Below are 19,602 nucleotides of genomic sequence, written 5' to 3' on the forward strand. Positions count from 1 at the left end.
GGCAAGCAAGCAAGTGCTTTATGCAAATAGTGCAAATGGTGCTAGACAGATATCCTTAAACTACATTCTTCATTCTGAAAAAAAAAATAAATACAAAATAATAATAATAAATATTACAATTGGTGTCTGATTTGGCTTATCACGACCGTCAGCACTGTAGCATCACAATAGACAGAGATTCAAACATGAAATGAAAATGGCAGGCTTGAAACGCTCCCAATCACAACAGCAAAGAACAGAAGCTACAACAACAATCATCCTGAAAACAGACCTCTGAATCCATCAGAACTGGAGACACTGAAATACGCAACACTCAATATGGCCGCTCTATCGAAGGAAGCCCCGCCTTATGAATAAAAGAGCCAATCGCTAATCTGTGAAGTCATCGCGTCACTGCAGCTGCCGTTAGAAGTCCCAGAAGAAGCAGTCGAGCAACAGAGTATTTCTCATTAGATGCTAGCATGGTTGTCGTTGCTAGGAAACATTGTTTTGCTAACTGTGTTTACTATGGTAAACGTGCTGAAGTTGCGTTTGTTCTCGTGCGTATCATGTGGCTTTACAGTTTTGGTTTGCTAAGTAGTAAAGCGTGGCCAAAGCCAGGGAAAGTAGTTATTTACTGTGTTTGCAAGTACTTCTTAGAAGAATCAGTCGATCAACACAAGAGAACAGCAGCTTGAAAGTGTTTTGTTTCTTTTCTCATTAGATTTTAGCAGTTGTCGATGCTAGGAAACATTGTTTTGCTTACTGTGTTTACTGTGGTAAACGTGTGCACCGAGCAAGGACACCGACAAGGCACTTGAGTATTGCTTTTCTCCTTCTTTACTTTTTGTACACCTTGTTCTCATATACTTGTTTTAGTCAATTTTACTCACTATGTGCTTTCAAATTTCTACTATTGCTACTAACACTCGTAAATCACACTCTGATTGGGAGGGGTGGAGGTACTGGTCTACTTATCTCAAATGAATGCAAATTTGATCCTTGATCCTGGCAACAGTTTATTTGAATCACACGCAATTACTATTACCCACCCTGTTAAAATCCACTTAGTAGTTGTTTATCGTCCCCCAGGTCAACTGGGTAACTTAATGGAGGAGTTGGATATGTTACTCTCAAACTTCCCTGAGGACAGTACTCCTCTGGTACTACTCGGTGACTTCAACATCCACCTTGCCCTCCTTGTCCAAGCTCTTGTTCTCTCCAGACTGGACTATTGTCATCAGAGCATGTGAGCGAAGCGGAACGGTGTGACTCTGCGCTCTTAAGGAAATATTACCACTCCGATCCCCGCTCCGCTCACGCTCCGCTCCGCTCACATGCTCTGATTGTCATGCGCTCTTGGCGGGCCTTCCGGCATGTACTATCAAGCATCTGCAACTGATCCAGAATGTAGCAGTGAGAGTGGTGTTCAAAGAGCCGAAGGAAGTCCACGTCACACCTCTCTTCATCAGTTTGCACTGGCTTCCAACAGCTGCTGCTCGCATCAAATTCAAGGTACTGATGTTTGCCTACAAGGCAACCACTGGCTCTTCACCAACACACCTAAACTCACTAGTTCAGACTTTTGCGCCCTCCAGAAGCTTGCGTTCTGCAAGTGAACAAAGCTTTGTGGTGATATCCCAAAGAAGCACAAGTCACTCTCACAGACCTTTTCCTGGACTGTTCCCAGCTGGTGGAATGACCTGCCTCAATTCCAGCAGCTGAGTCTTTAGCCATTTTCGAAAAAACATCTAAAGACACATTTTTTTTTGTCAGCACTTGACCAATTAATACTAGCACTTAACTATTCTATTCTATTATATTCTATTCTACTCTATTCTATTAGTTTTTTTTCTAATTTATAAAAAAAACCTTGCTATGTGTACTGTGCTAGACTTGTCACATTACTTGTATACTGTTGCTCTGATTGCTTCTATTGTAAGTCGCTTTGCATAAAAGCGTCTGATAAATGATTAAATGTAAATGTAAATGTAAGTCCTGTTTGCTATAAAATCAGTCAGCGTTCTGAGATGCACACTTAGGACTGGTCTAGCCTGAAAAATACGCTTTTTTAACACTATTTGAGCAAAAGAAACAACATTAATGAGACAGTTGTCAGACTTCATTGGTGATTTCAAATATGAAATTTAATCGTAAGCTTGTCAAACAGTTTTGGTGAATTTGATGTTTCCCCATTCAAAGAAATAGGAGCTGCACTTGCATGCCTGAGAGGCATTTCAAAGATGGCCGCCAAGTGAAATGACTTGCCTTAAATGGACTTTGCAAAATTATGTTCCTAGAACATTTTGTTAACGTTCCCATTAAGTTATGAAAACATTATTTCCGAATGTTCTCTGAATGTTCAAACCATCTTTTAAATGTCCAAAAAACTTTTTTTTTCTTGGTTATTTAAATGTTAAAGGAGCATTCCATTTTATCATTTTGCAAACATTATGGGAAAGTTACATTTGAATGTTTTCTGAATGTTCTGAAACAAGTAGTAACATTTAAAAAATGTTAGATGTACGTAAAACGTACAGTCAGCAGGACTGTTTGATTACTTTACAGATCATTTGGTCTAAAATGTACAACCATTTTGCTACTTAAAAATCCATTAAAAATAATTAATCATAAAAATGACAGTATAAACAATAAGAAAAATATGATCTCTGAATCTACCATATGCAATTTCATTTATACCTTCACAAATATAATTGAAGCCATATGGCCTCATATTAAAATCTAAAGGCCTGTTCGCACCAAGAATAATGTCTATATTAGTGTAAATGCTCAAGCTGTTTAAAGTCAGGTGGTTTTGCCTTTAATAAAACATGATAACTTGCATTGAATATTGCAGATACCAACACTAAATAAGACAAGTGGCATTGAAGCAGTATGTGACTATTAGAACTTAGTAAACAAATCATATCAGTAGTCATGCTGCTTATTCAGTCTCTGGAAATTAAATATGCCATGAACTGCTCAGTATGAAACTCCAAATATAGAACGAGTTTTGCTAAAAAAAATAAATAAATAAATAAAAACTCGTTCTCCTATTACATAAGATGGATAATACCAGGACTAGGATTTGGGCTAAAAAACAAATGCATTAATTTATTGTGTCATATTGACATAAATAGGGCATGGTTAGGGGCAGTCAACTCAAGCTCAACATGCTTTATGAAAGATAGAGAATAGACTCTTAAAAAGAGAGGGAAGACATGTAATGTAATTTAACTGATTTGGTTGATTCCGATTCTTTTATTTTATTATTTTTTTCTTTTTGCCACTGTATAAGCACTATAAAAATGGTTCTTTTAAGAACTGCTCACTGAAAGGTTTCTTGGGGAACCAGAAATGGTTCTTTTATGACATTGCTATAAAAACCCCTTTTTTGAGTGTATATTGTTAAGTTCTTGACAAAATGATAACATAAATATATAATTTTTCATTAAACATATGTATGAGTATTTATAAGTTTTTTTTTTTCCAGAGGCATATGAGGAGGGGAATCAACTAAAATCCAGATCTTTCTTGTTCTGAGACAAATTAAGCCCCGAGAGAAGAGAGAAAATGAGGGGAAGAAAGAGGAAAGAAACCAGAAACCAGATTCGAACTCATGTCAACCTAACACAATGTACATACATTTCTGATGCTCCTTGCCAAGGCTCAAAGCCACTGACCTCCAGTGACATTTGAACTGAATGAGATACTGACAGTGAATGAGGCTATTGAGATTGACTCAAACAGTGCTGAATCAGTGAGGTCATGGAGCCTCCTGTGGCTTTAAATACTCAAGCCCTGTATGAGGCCGCAGTGTCATTCATTATCCAGTTCATCATGTATTCCTCTGCTCAGAAAATGCCATCCCTCACAGCTCCGACCGCAGCCGCGGCCAATGACAGATGATGTGAGGCCAATTTCCACTGCAATGGATTCAAGCCATGAGGCGAGGATGGATGGGGATTGTGGAGACGGATGGGAAGGCTGGCTTATTCTTAGATGGCTCGGTACAGTTAAAGCACTGGATTAAGCTGACTGTGACATTCATGTTTAATAACGCCAATCCAAACAGCAATCTGTGATTCAAGATGGGCAAATTGATAAACATGGAACAGGAACATACACAAATGCATAGGCTACACTGTAAAATATTATTGTGATTTTCCAGAATAGTCCTGGCTACTAGTTGCTGTATTTTCACAGTATATTTTTACAGACCAGGAAATGAGTGAGCATTTCTGTCCCAAACAGTATAATTTCCAGGGAATGTATGAACTTATAAAAAAATTTATTTGAATGCAATAAACCATTTATTAATATGAAATATTATTACGTTTGAATACTCTCTGTTTGAATATCTTTCAAAATTTTATTTTTTCAAGGGAATCACCACAATGGTTGTATATATTTTTTTTCCAACAAAAATTTTACAGACATTTATGATATATAAAATCCTGACCATTTTTTTACACTATAGTTAATGTTTATACATATTGTTGGCAGCACTACTGGTTTTCGTGGCAGTGTGAAACAGTAAATCCTGCGATTCATCGATCCTAAACACGAAGCAGTCATCCGAAGGAAGAGATGCCTTTTCGCCTACATTATCGCTCTTTCTATTTCACATAAACACACACCCACGTAAAGACCTCCACAGACGTGCCTCCACACAGAGCAAAGAAGAGATTTATGTCTATCCTTTGCAATCACACAAACAGTGATTGTACGACTGCTTGCATACATCTGATGCAGCAGTGCTTTATTACCAAATAACCTAATGCTAAACATTTATGCCACACAAGAACAAATCTGTCCACTTAAAATTCCTCATTAATGTTGCTTCATATCTCCAGTTAACTTATATCTCTGATCTCTCCTTCAAAGTGCTTTCATACCGCTTCATAGTCAAAAATCAGCAGGGAAACATGCAGTATAGATGATTCCCAGATTGAGTACTTGAACTATGCATCCACTTATTTAAAGTAACAACAGGAACAGCGTCTTCTGTCCTATAAGTAAGGTGTGCATGTGTGTCCTTGCGTGATTGTTTATTTTCAATCGTTCGTGGGAATATTCGTATAATTGGTTTCCATTAATGCTCCAGTGATTATTTGGTTATGCATGTGTTCAATGAACCTATCAATCATTGCTAAATGCACATTACTACCAAAGGCCATGTTAACAAGACCAGATTGTCTTAGAATTTGAAAGACATTAATGTGTATCAAATTGAATGAATAGTTTTCTTTGAAATGCACTATTCTGGCATATCAACTGTTCACACTATGTGGCTATTTTTGCTACATTACCGAGAATTACAGATAACTGCTTGTCTACCCACATCTTCCAGCACAGCCATGGATTAAGCGTTGGGATGCTTCACGGTATCTGAAGGCTAAAAGCAAATTCATGTTCGATGCCACTTCTGTAATTTGCATATAATATGCATGACCCTTTTTGAATGATCAGGCTTCTGTTCCTTTGGTGTATCAGCACCAAATGTTGAACTAAATGCATTTAATATAAAAATACATTTTCAAAACTAAATAAAATAAATTTAAATGGCCATTGAAAATGTCAAATTAATTCATTTTTTGATACATGGTATATTAGAAACCTGTGAAAGCCTGTTTCCGACACAAGATAAAAGAGTATCACAATTAGAACTTTTTTCTTGCAATATTTAGTTTATATCTTAGAATTTTCTTGCAATTATGAGATTTAAACTCTTAATTTTCAGAAAAAAAAATGTCAAAACTGTGAGATATAAACTTATACTTCTGAGAAAAAAAAATCTGAATTGTGAAATATATACTCAGAATTGCGACGTGTAACATTGGAATTGTAAAATCGGAATAACAAGAAAAAAATCAGAAAAAAAGAATTGTGAAACCTTTACAATCAATGTAATGATTTTGAAACACTGGCAGCCCTAATGAGAAAATTTTGAAATATATATATATATATATATATATATATATACAAGCAAGAAAACAATAGGATAAAAACGACTACGTTTTATTATTTACAGAAAGCACATACTCTATTTCTCCCGCTCTCTCTTTCTTAAAGACACACACACACATACAGTAGCTTACATATACTTGCACACATGGAAACACACATGTGCTAACGTAGTTACCGCTACTCTGACGATTTTATCAATAAAATAATTTAGCAACTTAAAAGCTACATGACATTTCTCACAAGCAAGGTAACAGTGGCGCTGTTCTTGAAGAAAATGAACTTAAAGTTTCACTATTAGTAGAGACGCTGCTGCCGAACACTGTTCTCTCTCTCTCTCTCTCTCTAATAACTTCATTATTAACTGCATTGCCATCAATTGCTCAAGCCTCCATTGCTAGGTCTAAAATTACGTTTTGGAATTAGCAACGCAGGCGTTGGAAGAGAGGCGTAAGAAATGAATCCTACACACAAGAGCATTTTAAGGACAAAAACCGGAAGAATGCCTTGGAAATATATCATCTGATCGACGTCTTGAGGTGTTAAATTACTATGTGGAGCACTGGGATCGCTAGACGATGGCTTCATTAACTCATTTTTGTGAAAACCTAAAATTGTAACAAAATTGACATTTTTCACTTGTTTTGCCTGTAGCTTATAATTAGCCCATGCACATTCTGACTCATTTTGCCAGCACAAGGTGTAAAGAGTAGCTGAAAACCATACTTGAGTAAAAATACAGTTAGCTTACATTGAAAATTACTCCATTACAAGTTACAAGTCACCAATTCCAAAACAACTTGAGTACAAGTCTTAGAGTATCTGATTTTAACAGTACTTAAGTATTTTACTTATACTAAATATAGGCTCAAAGATGCACTAGTCAAACAGACATGCCTGTGAAAAACAAGCAAAAGTTGATTTGTGAGGAGAGCAATCATGTTAATTTTCTAAAACCAAAATAAAACTGAACACCTCAAAATTTAACAAAAAAACAAAAACAATATCCTTCAAAAAGGTCTCCAGTATTACGGATAAATAAAATAATGTTAAGCAAAATTAAAAAGTCAAAGCCTTCTTGCACTAGATGTGCTGGTTTTGGCCTCGCAGTCATGTCCTCATCTCATATATAAACCACCTTTGATTCACAACTACTTGCTAACAAACTCGCATTCACGTAAAGTAGCCTTGTTGACAAGTTTGGGTGAGTTGGGCAAAACACACAAGATATAGTACATTTAATGCCCTGTAGTTGGCGATAACATTTATTTTGTACCAGAAATAAACTGCTGCAGAAAAAGCTAGGTGCCATGCAAAATGTAATGTGTAATGCAACACTCATTACAAATGTAGTGGAGTAAAGAGTACAGATACTTTGTACAAAATATAGTGAAGTAGAGAGTAAAAGTTGCTAAAAGCTTTGATACTCAGTAAAACTACAGCTTATCCAAAAAGATAGTCAAGTACAGTAATTAATTACATTTACCCTACACCTCTGCAGGTCACATACACACACACACACACACACACACACATAATATATATATATATATATATATATATATATATATATACTGTACATATAACGTGTAGTTTTTGTTATAATCTGTGTTTAATCCAAACCTTCTCATTCTACAGAGGCCTGATTTCTTGACAGGCATTGACAGAGTAATCCAGCAATGGTCCACTGGTAAGTGGTAGTGGATAAGCTTGTGTTAATAAAACGGTTGGCTGTTAAATCACAGAGAAACACAGTAAAAGTGATGTACTAATGTTCGGTTCAGCCTAATTGAACACTGTCTTGTCAATTAAGCAGAAAGTCTCTTCTGTTTCTAATAGAAGGTTCTTAAAATGTCTGCAATTACTTTCCTGGCAAAGGCTCAAGGCAGTAATAGAATATGGTGGATGCAAAGAGCAGGCTTTAATTTCAAAGCAACATTAAATGCATTGTGTATAACCTTAAAATTAAATGGAAAATGAGTGCAAGGTATGCTTAAGCAAACATCAAATATAAACTTTACATTCAATTTAACAAGTACTTCAAATGTAGTGTGTGTTAAATGGGGTGTTGTAGTGGTTAAGGTCCAGAGCAGTTAACTGGAAGGTTGCTGGTTCAGCAAAGAGTGAGCCATGAGCCAACACCACCGTACCCTTGAGCACAATGCACATTACTACTAAAGCCCCTGAGCAAAGCACTTAAAGAAACAGTTCATCCAACAAGACCCTCCACACCCATATGACTTTCTTTCTTCCTTAAAACCTATGAGGGCACTTTTGGGCACAATCTTTTTAATATCATAAAAGTGAATGTCTCTAAAGTACATTTACTCCAAATCTTACAAAGCCAATAAAGCTGTTTTATGTGAAGACAGAGGTTTATATTTTATAATACTTTTATTGTTATTTTGTGTCCATTTGAAGCTTGAAAGAATGGTAACTGGAGCTGTCAGGCTTCAAAAAGAAAACAAAAGCACCAAATATAAAAAAAGAACACAAATTGTATAATTGTATAAGCCATCTTATGAAGCCAAACGATGAAATCATTATTTTTTTTATAAGATTTTCAGTGAATAATGACTTCATGGTAACACTTAAGATACTTATAATATATAAGACTTATAATAAATAATATCAAATATGGCACACAAGTTGTATGGACTACACTGTAAAATGATTTTTCAGCATAAATAAAACAGATTATTCGATTACATTTTACAAGAAAATACTATTTCAGGTTTTCTGCTTCAAAATTTCATGTTTAATTCAACGTGTTACTTACCCTTTCTTTGTAATTGTTCATGACATTTACTAGCAATTTCTGAGAGAAAATTGATCATTTTCAGTGTACTTTTATAATACATTAAAAATGTAAATGTAAACTTGTAAGATGTTTCTGTCACTTTTCTGTCTTTTTTTTTTTAGCCTAAAATCATCTGTCCCCATTCATTGTAATTGCATGTAAAAAAGCGACCAGCACATTATTAAAAATGTCTCTTTTTGTGTTCTACAGAAGAAAGAAAGTCATTCAGATTTGGAATGACATTAAGAAGAGGAAATTATGACAGAAAATTCATTTTTGGATGAACTATCCCTATAACCCCAGATCCAAGGGAATTTTCCCTGCATTAAGTTTGTGGTTGCTGTTCCATGGAGACATTGTCAGAAAGCCATGGTTATAAATAAAGATCCAAAAGTTACAGATTTATGGAAACTGTACCTTATTATGTTACGGTCTTCTTAGAATTAATCACTTGTTTTGTAGCTATGGTAAGTGGTTTTAGATAAAAAGCATCTGGTAAATGAATAAATCTCAATTTAATGCAGGACTATCATGAAACGCACTGACTCGCCTACCTGCACTGCACATCCAGGCGGCAGGTGTTGCGCAGCTGAAGACAGTTGGGTTTGGTCTTGTCCTGATAGGAACAGGAGGGTACAATGGTCTGTCTCCTCCTCTCAGCACAGGCCTGGTCCTTACAGGAGCAGAAGAGCAACCCGTAGCTGTATTGTGTGTCAACACGCTCAAAGAACAGACGCAAGGCCTTATGGCAGCGCTTTCTGTTGCAGCTGTCCTGCGACTGAGGCTGTGAGGGTTGCTGGCCCTGTGTCTGCACACGGGTGCAGGTGGAAATGTAGTTGGAACGCTGACGCTTGCAGTTTTCATTCAGGTTGCAGGCTTTGGTGGCGTCCAGACAGGGGTTGCATGGGCGGCTAGGATCTGAGCAGTGTGGCTGGCCTTTACTTGTGCCAGACTGTATGCCTATGAGAGGAGAGCAGGAAAAGATAAGTGAAATTGAACGCAAGGGTGTTTGTGAGAATGATATAAAGAGAGCGAGAGGGGAATTGAGAGTGGGTGTGCATAAGAAAAAAGAGACCATGAGTTGCACTGTCTCACATACACTCCTTGTCAGATGAATAGGACAACTCCAGCAGAACAATGAACTCTTAGATCTGTTAGTGTCACTTTCAGAATACACACGCACACAGATGTTGGTACACATATAATAATTATGGAAACTTTCCATAGGCATCCTTTTTTTTTTTTATTATTATTTTTTTTATACTGAGCGAATTATAATTTCTATCCCCAAACCATAACCCCACCTTAAAAAAAAAAAAAGTGTTCATTTAGTAATTTGAAGCTGAATTTTCAGCAGCCATTACTCTAGGCTTCAGTGCCACATGATCCATCGGAAATCAGTCTATAATTATGATTTTGGCTCAGTTGTTATCAATTATTATTAGTGCTCAATTATTAATGGTTCTTATTATTATCAATGATGAAACCCATTTTTGCTGTGAACGTATTTATTTATTTATTTACTTTACCAAACTTTATATATGTATATCATGATTTCCACAAAAAAAATATTAAGCAGCAAAAACTGTTTTCAACATTAAAATAAATGAATCACTTACTTTTTTAAAATATATAAAAATAGAAAACAGTTCTTTTAAACCATAACACAATTTCACAATATTACAGTTTTTTACTGTATTCTCATGAAATAAATTTAGAAGTCAAGTGTTGATTTTTCAACCCGAAACTTTTGTTTGTATAAAAACATAATATTGCACTCAAAATGTGCAATTTCCACTGTGGATAATCCCATGTAATCCCGACCTTTTGCTGAACGAGGTCCTGACAAAAGAATGGCTATGAATCATTAGCTGTACCCTTGCTAAAACTGAAATATGTTTAAATGTATTATCTAAAACCCTACTGAAACCTTAGCATTACTGATCCCTCAAGTGGTGTGTATATATACTGTAATAGTGTACAGTACAAACAACTGATAAGTACATTCAAGATAAAGAAAGAGTGTGAAAAGGGAAACAAGGGCATGAATCCAGCTGTGCGACGTCTGCAAGTGTTGCATTGAAGGCAGCTGAATGAAGCGTTCAGGGGATTGGGGCACTATCAGCTGGAGACTGTGGGGAAGTTCCGGACCTCTAAAAGTGTATGAAGGTCGGCACTGATATGTTGCCCTAATGGCGTCTCCAGCCTTGACTGCAGCTCTGGTGATTGGAGAGAGAGAGGGAGTGAGAGAAACTAATAAAACCCAGTGGGTGTTGGTATAACTTTGAGAACAGATGGTTTATCAGACCCCTTGTGGAGAGTAAAAGATGAATTTCATTCCGAATGGGTTTTTGTTACTTATGAATAAAGTGCTAATGATCTAAATGTCGAAAATGTTTACTCTAAATGAGTGGAAATATAATATTTATGTAAATAAAAAGGCAGTAGACATATAAATTACTTTGTGTTATGGCAGCAAAGGACTCAGAGAAACAGGGATTTTCATGAAGTCCTTTGAAGATATTTTGAGACTGATTGATATTAATAACTATCTTGATGTTTGTAGGGAGTTATCTTGGTTTCAGAGAAGACATCGTTGCTCAGAGGTCGTGTTTTTACAAAGTAATGATTAATAACGCATGTTCAGAAGTCTGTCATTAATAAGACATGGAAATGTTTACATCAACCACATCCTTCTTCATTAAAGACAGGCCTCATCTGTGTTACAGATTTATATACTTTATGTAGAGATGAGATCTGCACTTGTGATTTCACCCTCAGCATGCCTGCTAGATGCAAATAAAAGGATCTTTCAGATATTTTATCATGAAACAACACAGATTGACCTCCGAGCTCAAGTATCACTACAGTTAAATACAGGAGGGACTCCTGCATGCAATCAATACAATTCAGAGCAAGTGAAATCAATGCATGAAGCCTCCCTTTCTGTTAACCTCACTCCCTGAGCTTTTTTAAGCTTAAAAAGATTCACTCCCCAAGGACCAAAAACCATAGATGTACATCTACTGATTCTCTCTGAATTTGAAATAAATTTGAAAATGCACCAAATCTTTTGAAAATACAACTACACCAAATCTTTTTTATTCAATAAATAAATGTAACACATTTATCTAATATAAAAGTATATATTATGTGTATGTGTGTGTGTGTGATATTTATGAATAATTCTTAATATATTATCTGGGACTTTCTAGTAAGATCTAGTAAGATGGCGGCGCGTGCACACGCTGCGGCTTCTCTCTCTCCCGACAGAACTGTGTTTTCGTGTTTTTTATCTTGTGAGTCGCAGTGTTTTTGTACGTATTCGTCACGTCTATCTGTCTCTAAGCGCGCATACAGTCGTGAGTTTCTGCTCGATGTCGGCAGAACCACATTTTTAGAGCTAAACTCCGCGCACGCCGAAGAGCCGGGCTAGGCTAGCGGCTAACCCACACAAGCCAGCTATCCCCACCATCGCACTGGCTAACGTACGCTCTTTGGATAATAAACTGGACTTCATCCGACTACTACGCTCAACTCAGAGGACTGTAAGAGACTGTTGTGTTTTTGTGTTCACGGAAACATGGCTCAGCAACAGTGTTCCGGACTGCGCTATTCAGCTCGATCAGCTAACATGCTATAGAGCGGACAGAGCTTGCGTCGAGGGAGGTAAGACCCACGGCGGCGGGCTTTGTGTTTACATCAATGATGCGTGGTGCCGCGATGCTGTTGTGGTCTGCAAACACTGCTCACCCCTGGTGGAGTTTATGATTACTACGCTCGACCAATGATGCCATCGCCACTACCCTCCACTCAGCACTCACACATCTGGACAAAAAAGACTCATATGTCAGAATGTTGTTCATAGACTTCAGTTCAGTATTCAACACAATCATCCCTCAACAGCTCATTCACAAACTGGTCCAGTTGACTTTGACTTTGACCTTGACTTTGACTATTACTATTATTATTATTCTATGTGTGTGTGTGTGTGTGTGTGTGTGTGCATACTGTACAGTAATTAATAAGTAATAATGCATATAATAATAATAATGCAATTAATAATGCATATTAATATTGTTTTGTTTAGATGTATTTTACCCCCAGAAGACAAGATAATAAAAATATCAACTAAGAACATTATTTTGCAGTGCAATCTATGGCTATTTAGACTGAGATGACATAACTTCGTAAAGGTATCTTGTAATTAGTGCAATCCTGTGTTTCCATAATAATAATAATAATAATAATAACACTCTAAAAGTTCTTTCCCTCAGTCGACAAAAGCCATTTGCAACGATCTGAATGCATGGTAGGCAAAGGTTACCCGGATCTAAAAATACTGTGTGGTTTTAGAGTGTCTCTAAATTTGATTCAGTAGTCCTCAAGCTCTCTTGTTGTGTGTGTGTGTGTGTGTGTTTGCTAGAGAGCAATTTTAGTTGTGTCTCACAGTGGAGGAAGAAGCCGTAAATGAGGTATGAAATTGGTTGGTGAGAATGTACATTAAAAAAACGTCCAGCGTCTGGAGGTCAGAGGAAGCTGCAGCACAGACTGCGCTCTGCATGCACAAGCATTTGCTTGGTTAAAGAAGGGATAGGAACTAAACAGAAGCAAACAGGACAAAATATTGGGAGATGTTCAGATATCCTGCAATATTTTATAGACAGAGGTTTGCAGCTGTCCAAAAGTTCACAAGAATAGTGGTGCAACTGTACAGTGAATTCAAATAAAAGGTTTCTTACATTCAAATCATGGTGACACACTGAATTTTATTTGAGAGAAATATAGAGCCATAAACCTGTTCTGGACATTTGCGGAAGACCATTTGGGCCACAAAAATAAAGGAAATAAAAATAAAAAGGATTTACCGTTTTTTCCTTTCTTTTTTTCCCTCTTAGCAAGAATGCTGAATTGAGCACAGCCTGTAGAACAAATTATGACCAAAACTACCCTGCTGGTAGCTCACAGTTCACAATTTATGTCTGATAACCAGTATAATTTGATGAACTAATTTGAGTTTGTAAGGCATGCAGTACCTACTAAACTGGTGTAGGATTTACTTTTACACGATTTTCACTCAAAAATTGCTAGTAAATTTCACAAATAACTATAAAGAAATAACAAGTAGAAAGCCTGAAATAGTATTTTATTGTGACACGTATTCTAATAATTTTGGTTTTATTTACAACTTTACTCTAATAATCTTTGTTTTATTTACAACTTTGAAAAATATTTTTTACAGTGTATAATAATCACTCACAGGCATATAATGTGAATAATATGCCGATTTGTGTAACGTATGGCTGAAGGGACAGCAGGTTCACTCTGGGTTATTCACAGCTTTTGGCACTGCCTGTGTTGATTGCAATTAGGAGAAGTGCCACAGTTTAGATGTAATCTCCTCTGAGGTGCGTGAGCTCGTTAGAAAGTCTTTAGCTTCTGCTGTTGCTGCGAGGAGAATGGGAAGCCTTTCTTTACTTCTCATTACTCATTATCTCCTTCTATTATAATACTTATTGGGAGATAGAGGAAGAGGGAGAAGCAGCGATAGAAAGAAAGATCCAAACTTTTTCAGTCTGCTATACAGAATGGATCCCTGTGTCACAGATCGGCCAGACTCAGTCACCTCCCAATCATCACAACGATCCCTCTCACCTGAGTTCTGAGCACCAGCACCTGTCACCAATCAAGCACCTCATCACCAGCCTGCATAAAAGCACACACCTCAGACACCCTCACTGTCCGGTCTTGTATACACGTAGAGGACTCAGTGACTTTGCTACTGCTTTCCTTTGAATACGTCCTGCATTACTTACCTCCTGTGTTCCTCCTAGTGTCTCCTCGTCTCCAAGTGTCTCCTGTTTCTCCTAGTTCCCGGATCGCTGAGGTGTGTGCTCCTCCTGTGTGCATTCCAGCCCCTATCAAGCCAAAGACTCGGATTACTCCACTCTTCATATCCTTTGCACCATTCTACGAACTCTTCCCTCACCATCACAGCCTCCGGACCCGACACCCGTACTCACTGTGACCAAATAAACCCGTTTTATAAATACTAACCTGTTGTGTCAGACCTCTTCCGTAACAATAGTTAAATCTTGAGATAATTTCAGTCTTGCCTTTCTATTGTTGAACTGCTTTGAATTGCCCTTGCTTAGCCCAGGGAGGGCTCCCGTTTCCCCGTTAAGCCCAGGGAGGGCTCCCGTTTCCCCGTTAAGCCCAGGAAGGGCTCCTGATCCCCAGTTAAGCCCAGGGAGGGCTCCTGATCCCCAGTTAAGCCCAGGAAGGGCTCCAGCCCCAGAGCTCGCTCCAGTGTCGGCTCCAGCCCCAGAGCTCACTCCAGTGTCGGCTCCGGAGCGACCCCCAGGATTCCTAGATTTCCCCAAGAAGATTTTTGGGGGGGTGCCATATACCCGTGGCCGAGTCAGCCAAAGCCACGGAGGATCCACCATGGCCTCCCGAGGCCCCTGATCCGCCATGGCCGCCCGAGGCCCCTGCTTCGCCATGGCCTCCCGAGGTCCCTGATCCGCCATGGCCTCCCGAGGCCCCTGATCCGCCATGGCCGCCCGAGGTCCAGGATCCGCCATGGCCTCCCGAGGCCCCTGATCCGCCATGGCCGCCCGAGGTCCAGGAGCCGCCCGAGGTCCAGGATCCGCCATGGCAGCCCGAGTCCCCTGCTCCGCCATGGCAGCCCGAGGCCCCTGCTCCGCCATGGCCTCCCGAGGCCCCTGATCCGCCATGGCCGCCCGAGGTCCAGGAGCCGCCCGAGGTCCAGGATCCGCCATGCATAAAAGCACACACCTCAGACACCCTCACTGTCCGGTCTCGTATACACGTAGAGGACTCAATGACTTTGCTACTGCTTTCCTTTGAATACTTCCTACATTACTTAACTCCTGTGTTCCTCCTAGTGTCTCCTCATCTCCTGTTTCTCCTAGTTCCCAGATCGCTGAGGTGTGTGCTCCTCCTGTGTGCATTCCAGCCCCTATCAAGCCAAAGACTCGGATTACTCCACTCTTCATATCCTTTGCACCATTCTACGAACTCTTCCCCACCATCGCATCCTCCGGACCCGACACCCGTACTCACCGTGACCAAATAAACCCGTTTTATAAATACTAACCTGTTGTGTCAGACCTCTTCCGTTACACTCTGAGATTCACTTATAATATTAGTAAAAACAATTCTACAACAGGAACCTCATAATATGCTTTTTCTACCCTCTTTTTGACCTGAGGAATTAAATAGCTTATATATATTATAAAAATGCATGGGTAACACTTAACAATAAGGTTCAATTAGTCAACATTAGTCAATGCTTTAACGGAAGAGTTCACCCAAAAATGGAAATTTGCTGAGGCCATGCAAGATGTAGATGAGTTTGTTTATTGATCAGAACAGATTTAGCATTACATAGTTATCTTGATGTTTTAAATGGGTGCCGTCAGAATGAGCGTTCAAACAGCTGATAAGAACATCACAATAATCCACAGGCAATGTAAATAATCCACACATTGCGTGTTTGTAATAAACAAATCCATCAAGTTGTTTTTAACTTCAAACCGTTGCTTCAGGCTAAATATGAGTTCACTGCAAAGGATCCGTTGATGATCAAGTGGTGCTAAATTTCTCCAAATCTGTTCAGATCAAGAAACCCATCTACATCTTGGATGACCTGAGAGAGAGAAAATGTTCAGCAAATTTTCATTTTAGGGCAAACTATTCCTTTAACTAATGTTAACTAGATAAAAACAATTATTTTACAGCTTTTATTAATATTTGTTATTGCTATAGTTAATAAAAAATAACTCTTCATCATTAGTTCAAGTTAGGTTGTTAGGTCAGATACATTAAATAATATTAACATATACAACTTTTTAATAATGTATTAGTACTTTAACTATTGTAACTAATAAATGCTTTAAATGTTTTTTAGTTACTGTTAACTGAATTAAACTAAAGTTAACAAACAGAACCTTCTTGTAAAGTTACCAATATATGTTATAAAACTGCACTAAAATGTTTATGTTTATTCATTTTATTGCTGCCATGCTGTAAGACAACTGTGTAAATGTTCTCTCTTTATGTGAAATTACTCTTATTTGCAAGCTGTGGGTCCCTCGGTAACAGTCTCTGTGCTAGTTCACAAAATCAAACACTCAGACGTAGGGCACCAAATCAGACAGAAATGATCAGGGAGCTTGTTAAAAATAAATTTCAGCCACTCATACTTGGTAAAAAGATACTGGGATCCTTCCAAAGAATCTGCAGAGCTGCAGGTGCTACACCGAGTCAAGAACAATAACAATAATAACATCTATCCTACTTTCTCCATATTACCTCACACTGACGGGACACACCAAGTTTCCTGACACAGAATAGGTGTTGATGAGGAGCAAATGTAGGTGGTTGTGCCTTCAAATTGATTTATCTGTTGCAGGAGTACAGAAGTACAGAGGTTTTGACTGCTGAAAGTTACAGTAATGATCTCTTTTATCCAAAAACATCTAGGAAATTTTTATTCCTCATTATGTGACTCGTCTGATTCTGTGTGGATCCTGTTTACTTTCAAACTTTAGCCATCAGCACGGACCGCAAAGCCACCGTCTTGTTGTTGGTTATTAATCAGTGGCTATGACCCAGGCTTGTTTGTATAACACCGACCATATCTCATTCCCTTCTGACAGGGATGCCACATGATAAACAAAGTCTCATTACATTTCTCCCTTGAAGGGACACAAAAGCAAAAGTGAAGTATGAATTTCAAATGTGCTTTTACAGTTAATATAGCCAGCAGTAAAGGCAAAATAAACAATATATGCGTAAGGTAATAGGAAGAAGAGAGAAGATAACAATGTCTTGAACTAAGGTTGTGCTGGGTGTGTTAAACAATGTTTTTCCTTTGAGGGAATGAAGGGGGGCGAGAAAGAGAGAATTGGTCTCAGTGGCTCAAGGTTATGTTTTACACTCAAGCTTGTAATTTGTTTTTACAGTTTTACACAAGTTTGTCAGAATGCTTGTGCTCTCATAAAGTGTAATGTTCTGTAGCAAAATATAGTTATCAAAATATAGTGTCTGTCACGTGTATGTTCCTGTTTGCCCTTTTTTGGTCTTCCTGTTCCTGTCCTCATTATGTTTATTTGATTCCACCTGTGTTTCCCTTGTTTCCTCGTTATGTTGATTAATTCCCTTGTTTCCTCCGTTGTTACTTAAGCCCTGTGTTTTGATGTCTCGAGAGTCGGCTGTTAAATGTCATCCCAGAGTTCCTGTGTGTGTTATCATTTGTTCATTTGAATTAAATCCTAGTTGAAGAGTTCTCCTGCGTCTCCTCGTTCCTTCCACCCCGAGTAACCGTGACAGAACAATCGACCCCAACCTTTTTCCCCCGTTTTTTTCAAATTTTTTTGTTTTCCGTTTGTTTTTCCCCCGAGACTATGGAGGAATGAGCGATGTTCATCGCCGTGGCTCAGGCGAGCCCCGACCCTGTCAGCTACGCGAGGGCGTTCGTGCCGCTCGCCAGCTCCCTCGAGGGGGAAACCCTCGTGACGCTGTTCCGGGACTCCTCCGCTGGCCATTCCTCAGTCAAGCCTGCCGGCCGCGGCTTTCTCCAGCCCGCCGGCCGTTCCAAAGTCTAGTTCCGAAGATACTGTGGCAAGCCCGCCGGCCGAGAGCTCCCTCCAGTGCCAGCTCCTCGAAAGCGCCTTGCTGTGCCTGGTCCTCCAGAGTGCCCTCCAGTGCCAGCACCTCGTAAGCGCTTCCTAGATTCCCAGTTTAGCCCAGGGAGGGCTCCAGATCCCCAGTTAAGCCCAGGGAGGGCTCCTGATTCCTTGTTTAGCCCAGGAAGGGCTCCTGATCCCCAGTTAAGCCCAGGGAGGGCTCCAGTTCCCGAGTATAGCCCACGGAGGGCTCCAGTTCCCGAGTACAGTCCACGGAGGGCTCCTGTTCCCGAGTTTAGCCCAGTGAGGGCTCCTGTCCCCGTGCTTAGCCCAAGGAGGGCTCCAGTCCCTGAATCCCCTCCAGAGCGCCCTCAAGTGCCCGCTCCTCCAGAGCGCCCCCCAGGATTCCTAGTTCTCTCCAAGAAAAATGTTTTGGGGGGCCATATACCCGTGGCCGAGCCAGCTAAGGCCATGGAGGATCCGCCATGGCCTCCTGAGTCTCCGGATCCGCCATGGCCTCCTGAGTCCCCTGATCCGCCATGGCCTCCTGAGCTACCAGCTCCGCCATGGCAACCTGAACTGCCGGCTCCGCCATGGCCTCCTGAGTCCCCTGTTCCGCCATGGCAACCTGAACTGCCTGATCCGCCATGGTCCCCTGAGCTCCCTGATCCACAATGGCAACCTGAACTGCCTGCTCCGCCATGGCCCCCTGAACTCCCAGATCCGCCCTGGAGGCTCTCCTGGTCTCCGCCCTATTCCTGTCCTGCACCAGCCTCCTGGGTGCCCGCCCCCCTTCCCCGATGGTACTGTTAAGGCGCGGGACGCGCCATCCGTGAGGGGGGCGATCTGTCATGTGTATGTTCCTGTTTGCCCTTTTTTGGTCTTCCTGTTCCTGTCCTCATTATGTTTATTTGATTCCACCTGTGTTTCCCTTGTTTCCTCGTTATGTTGATTAATTCCCTCGTTTCCTCCCTTGTTACTTAGGCCCTGTGTTTTGATGTCTCGAGTGTCGGCTGTTAAATGTCATCCCAGAGTTCCTGTGTGTGTTATCATTTGTTCATTTGAATTAAATCCTAGTTGAAGTGTTCTCCTGCGTCTCCTCGTTCCTTCCTCCCCGAGTGACCGTGACAATTACGATGTAAAGTAACGTTTTTCTATTTTAATATACATTCAAATCTAATTTATTCCTGTGATGCAAAGCTG

The 19,602-nt window shown here is 39.6% G+C and overlaps 1 protein-coding gene across 1 annotated transcript in view; it reads right to left on the reverse strand.

The window, feature by feature from the left end:
• The window catches only part of LOC107753150 (GDNF family receptor alpha-2-like), a 67,854-nt gene that overhangs the window by 18,772 nt on the left and 29,480 nt on the right, over positions 1–19,602 (reverse strand). The window contains exon 4 of the mRNA XM_016569272.1: positions 9,301–9,706. Within this exon, the coding sequence (XP_016424758.1) occupies positions 9,301–9,706 (406 nt within the window). The remainder of the gene's footprint in view (positions 1–9,300; positions 9,707–19,602) is intronic.

Source organism: Sinocyclocheilus rhinocerous, unplaced genomic scaffold, assembly GCF_001515625.1.
Source record: "Sinocyclocheilus rhinocerous isolate Xijiao unplaced genomic scaffold, SAMN03320098_v1.1 scaffold20, whole genome shotgun sequence".
In the NCBI taxonomy this organism is placed as follows: domain Eukaryota; kingdom Metazoa; phylum Chordata; class Actinopteri; order Cypriniformes; family Cyprinidae; genus Sinocyclocheilus; species Sinocyclocheilus rhinocerous.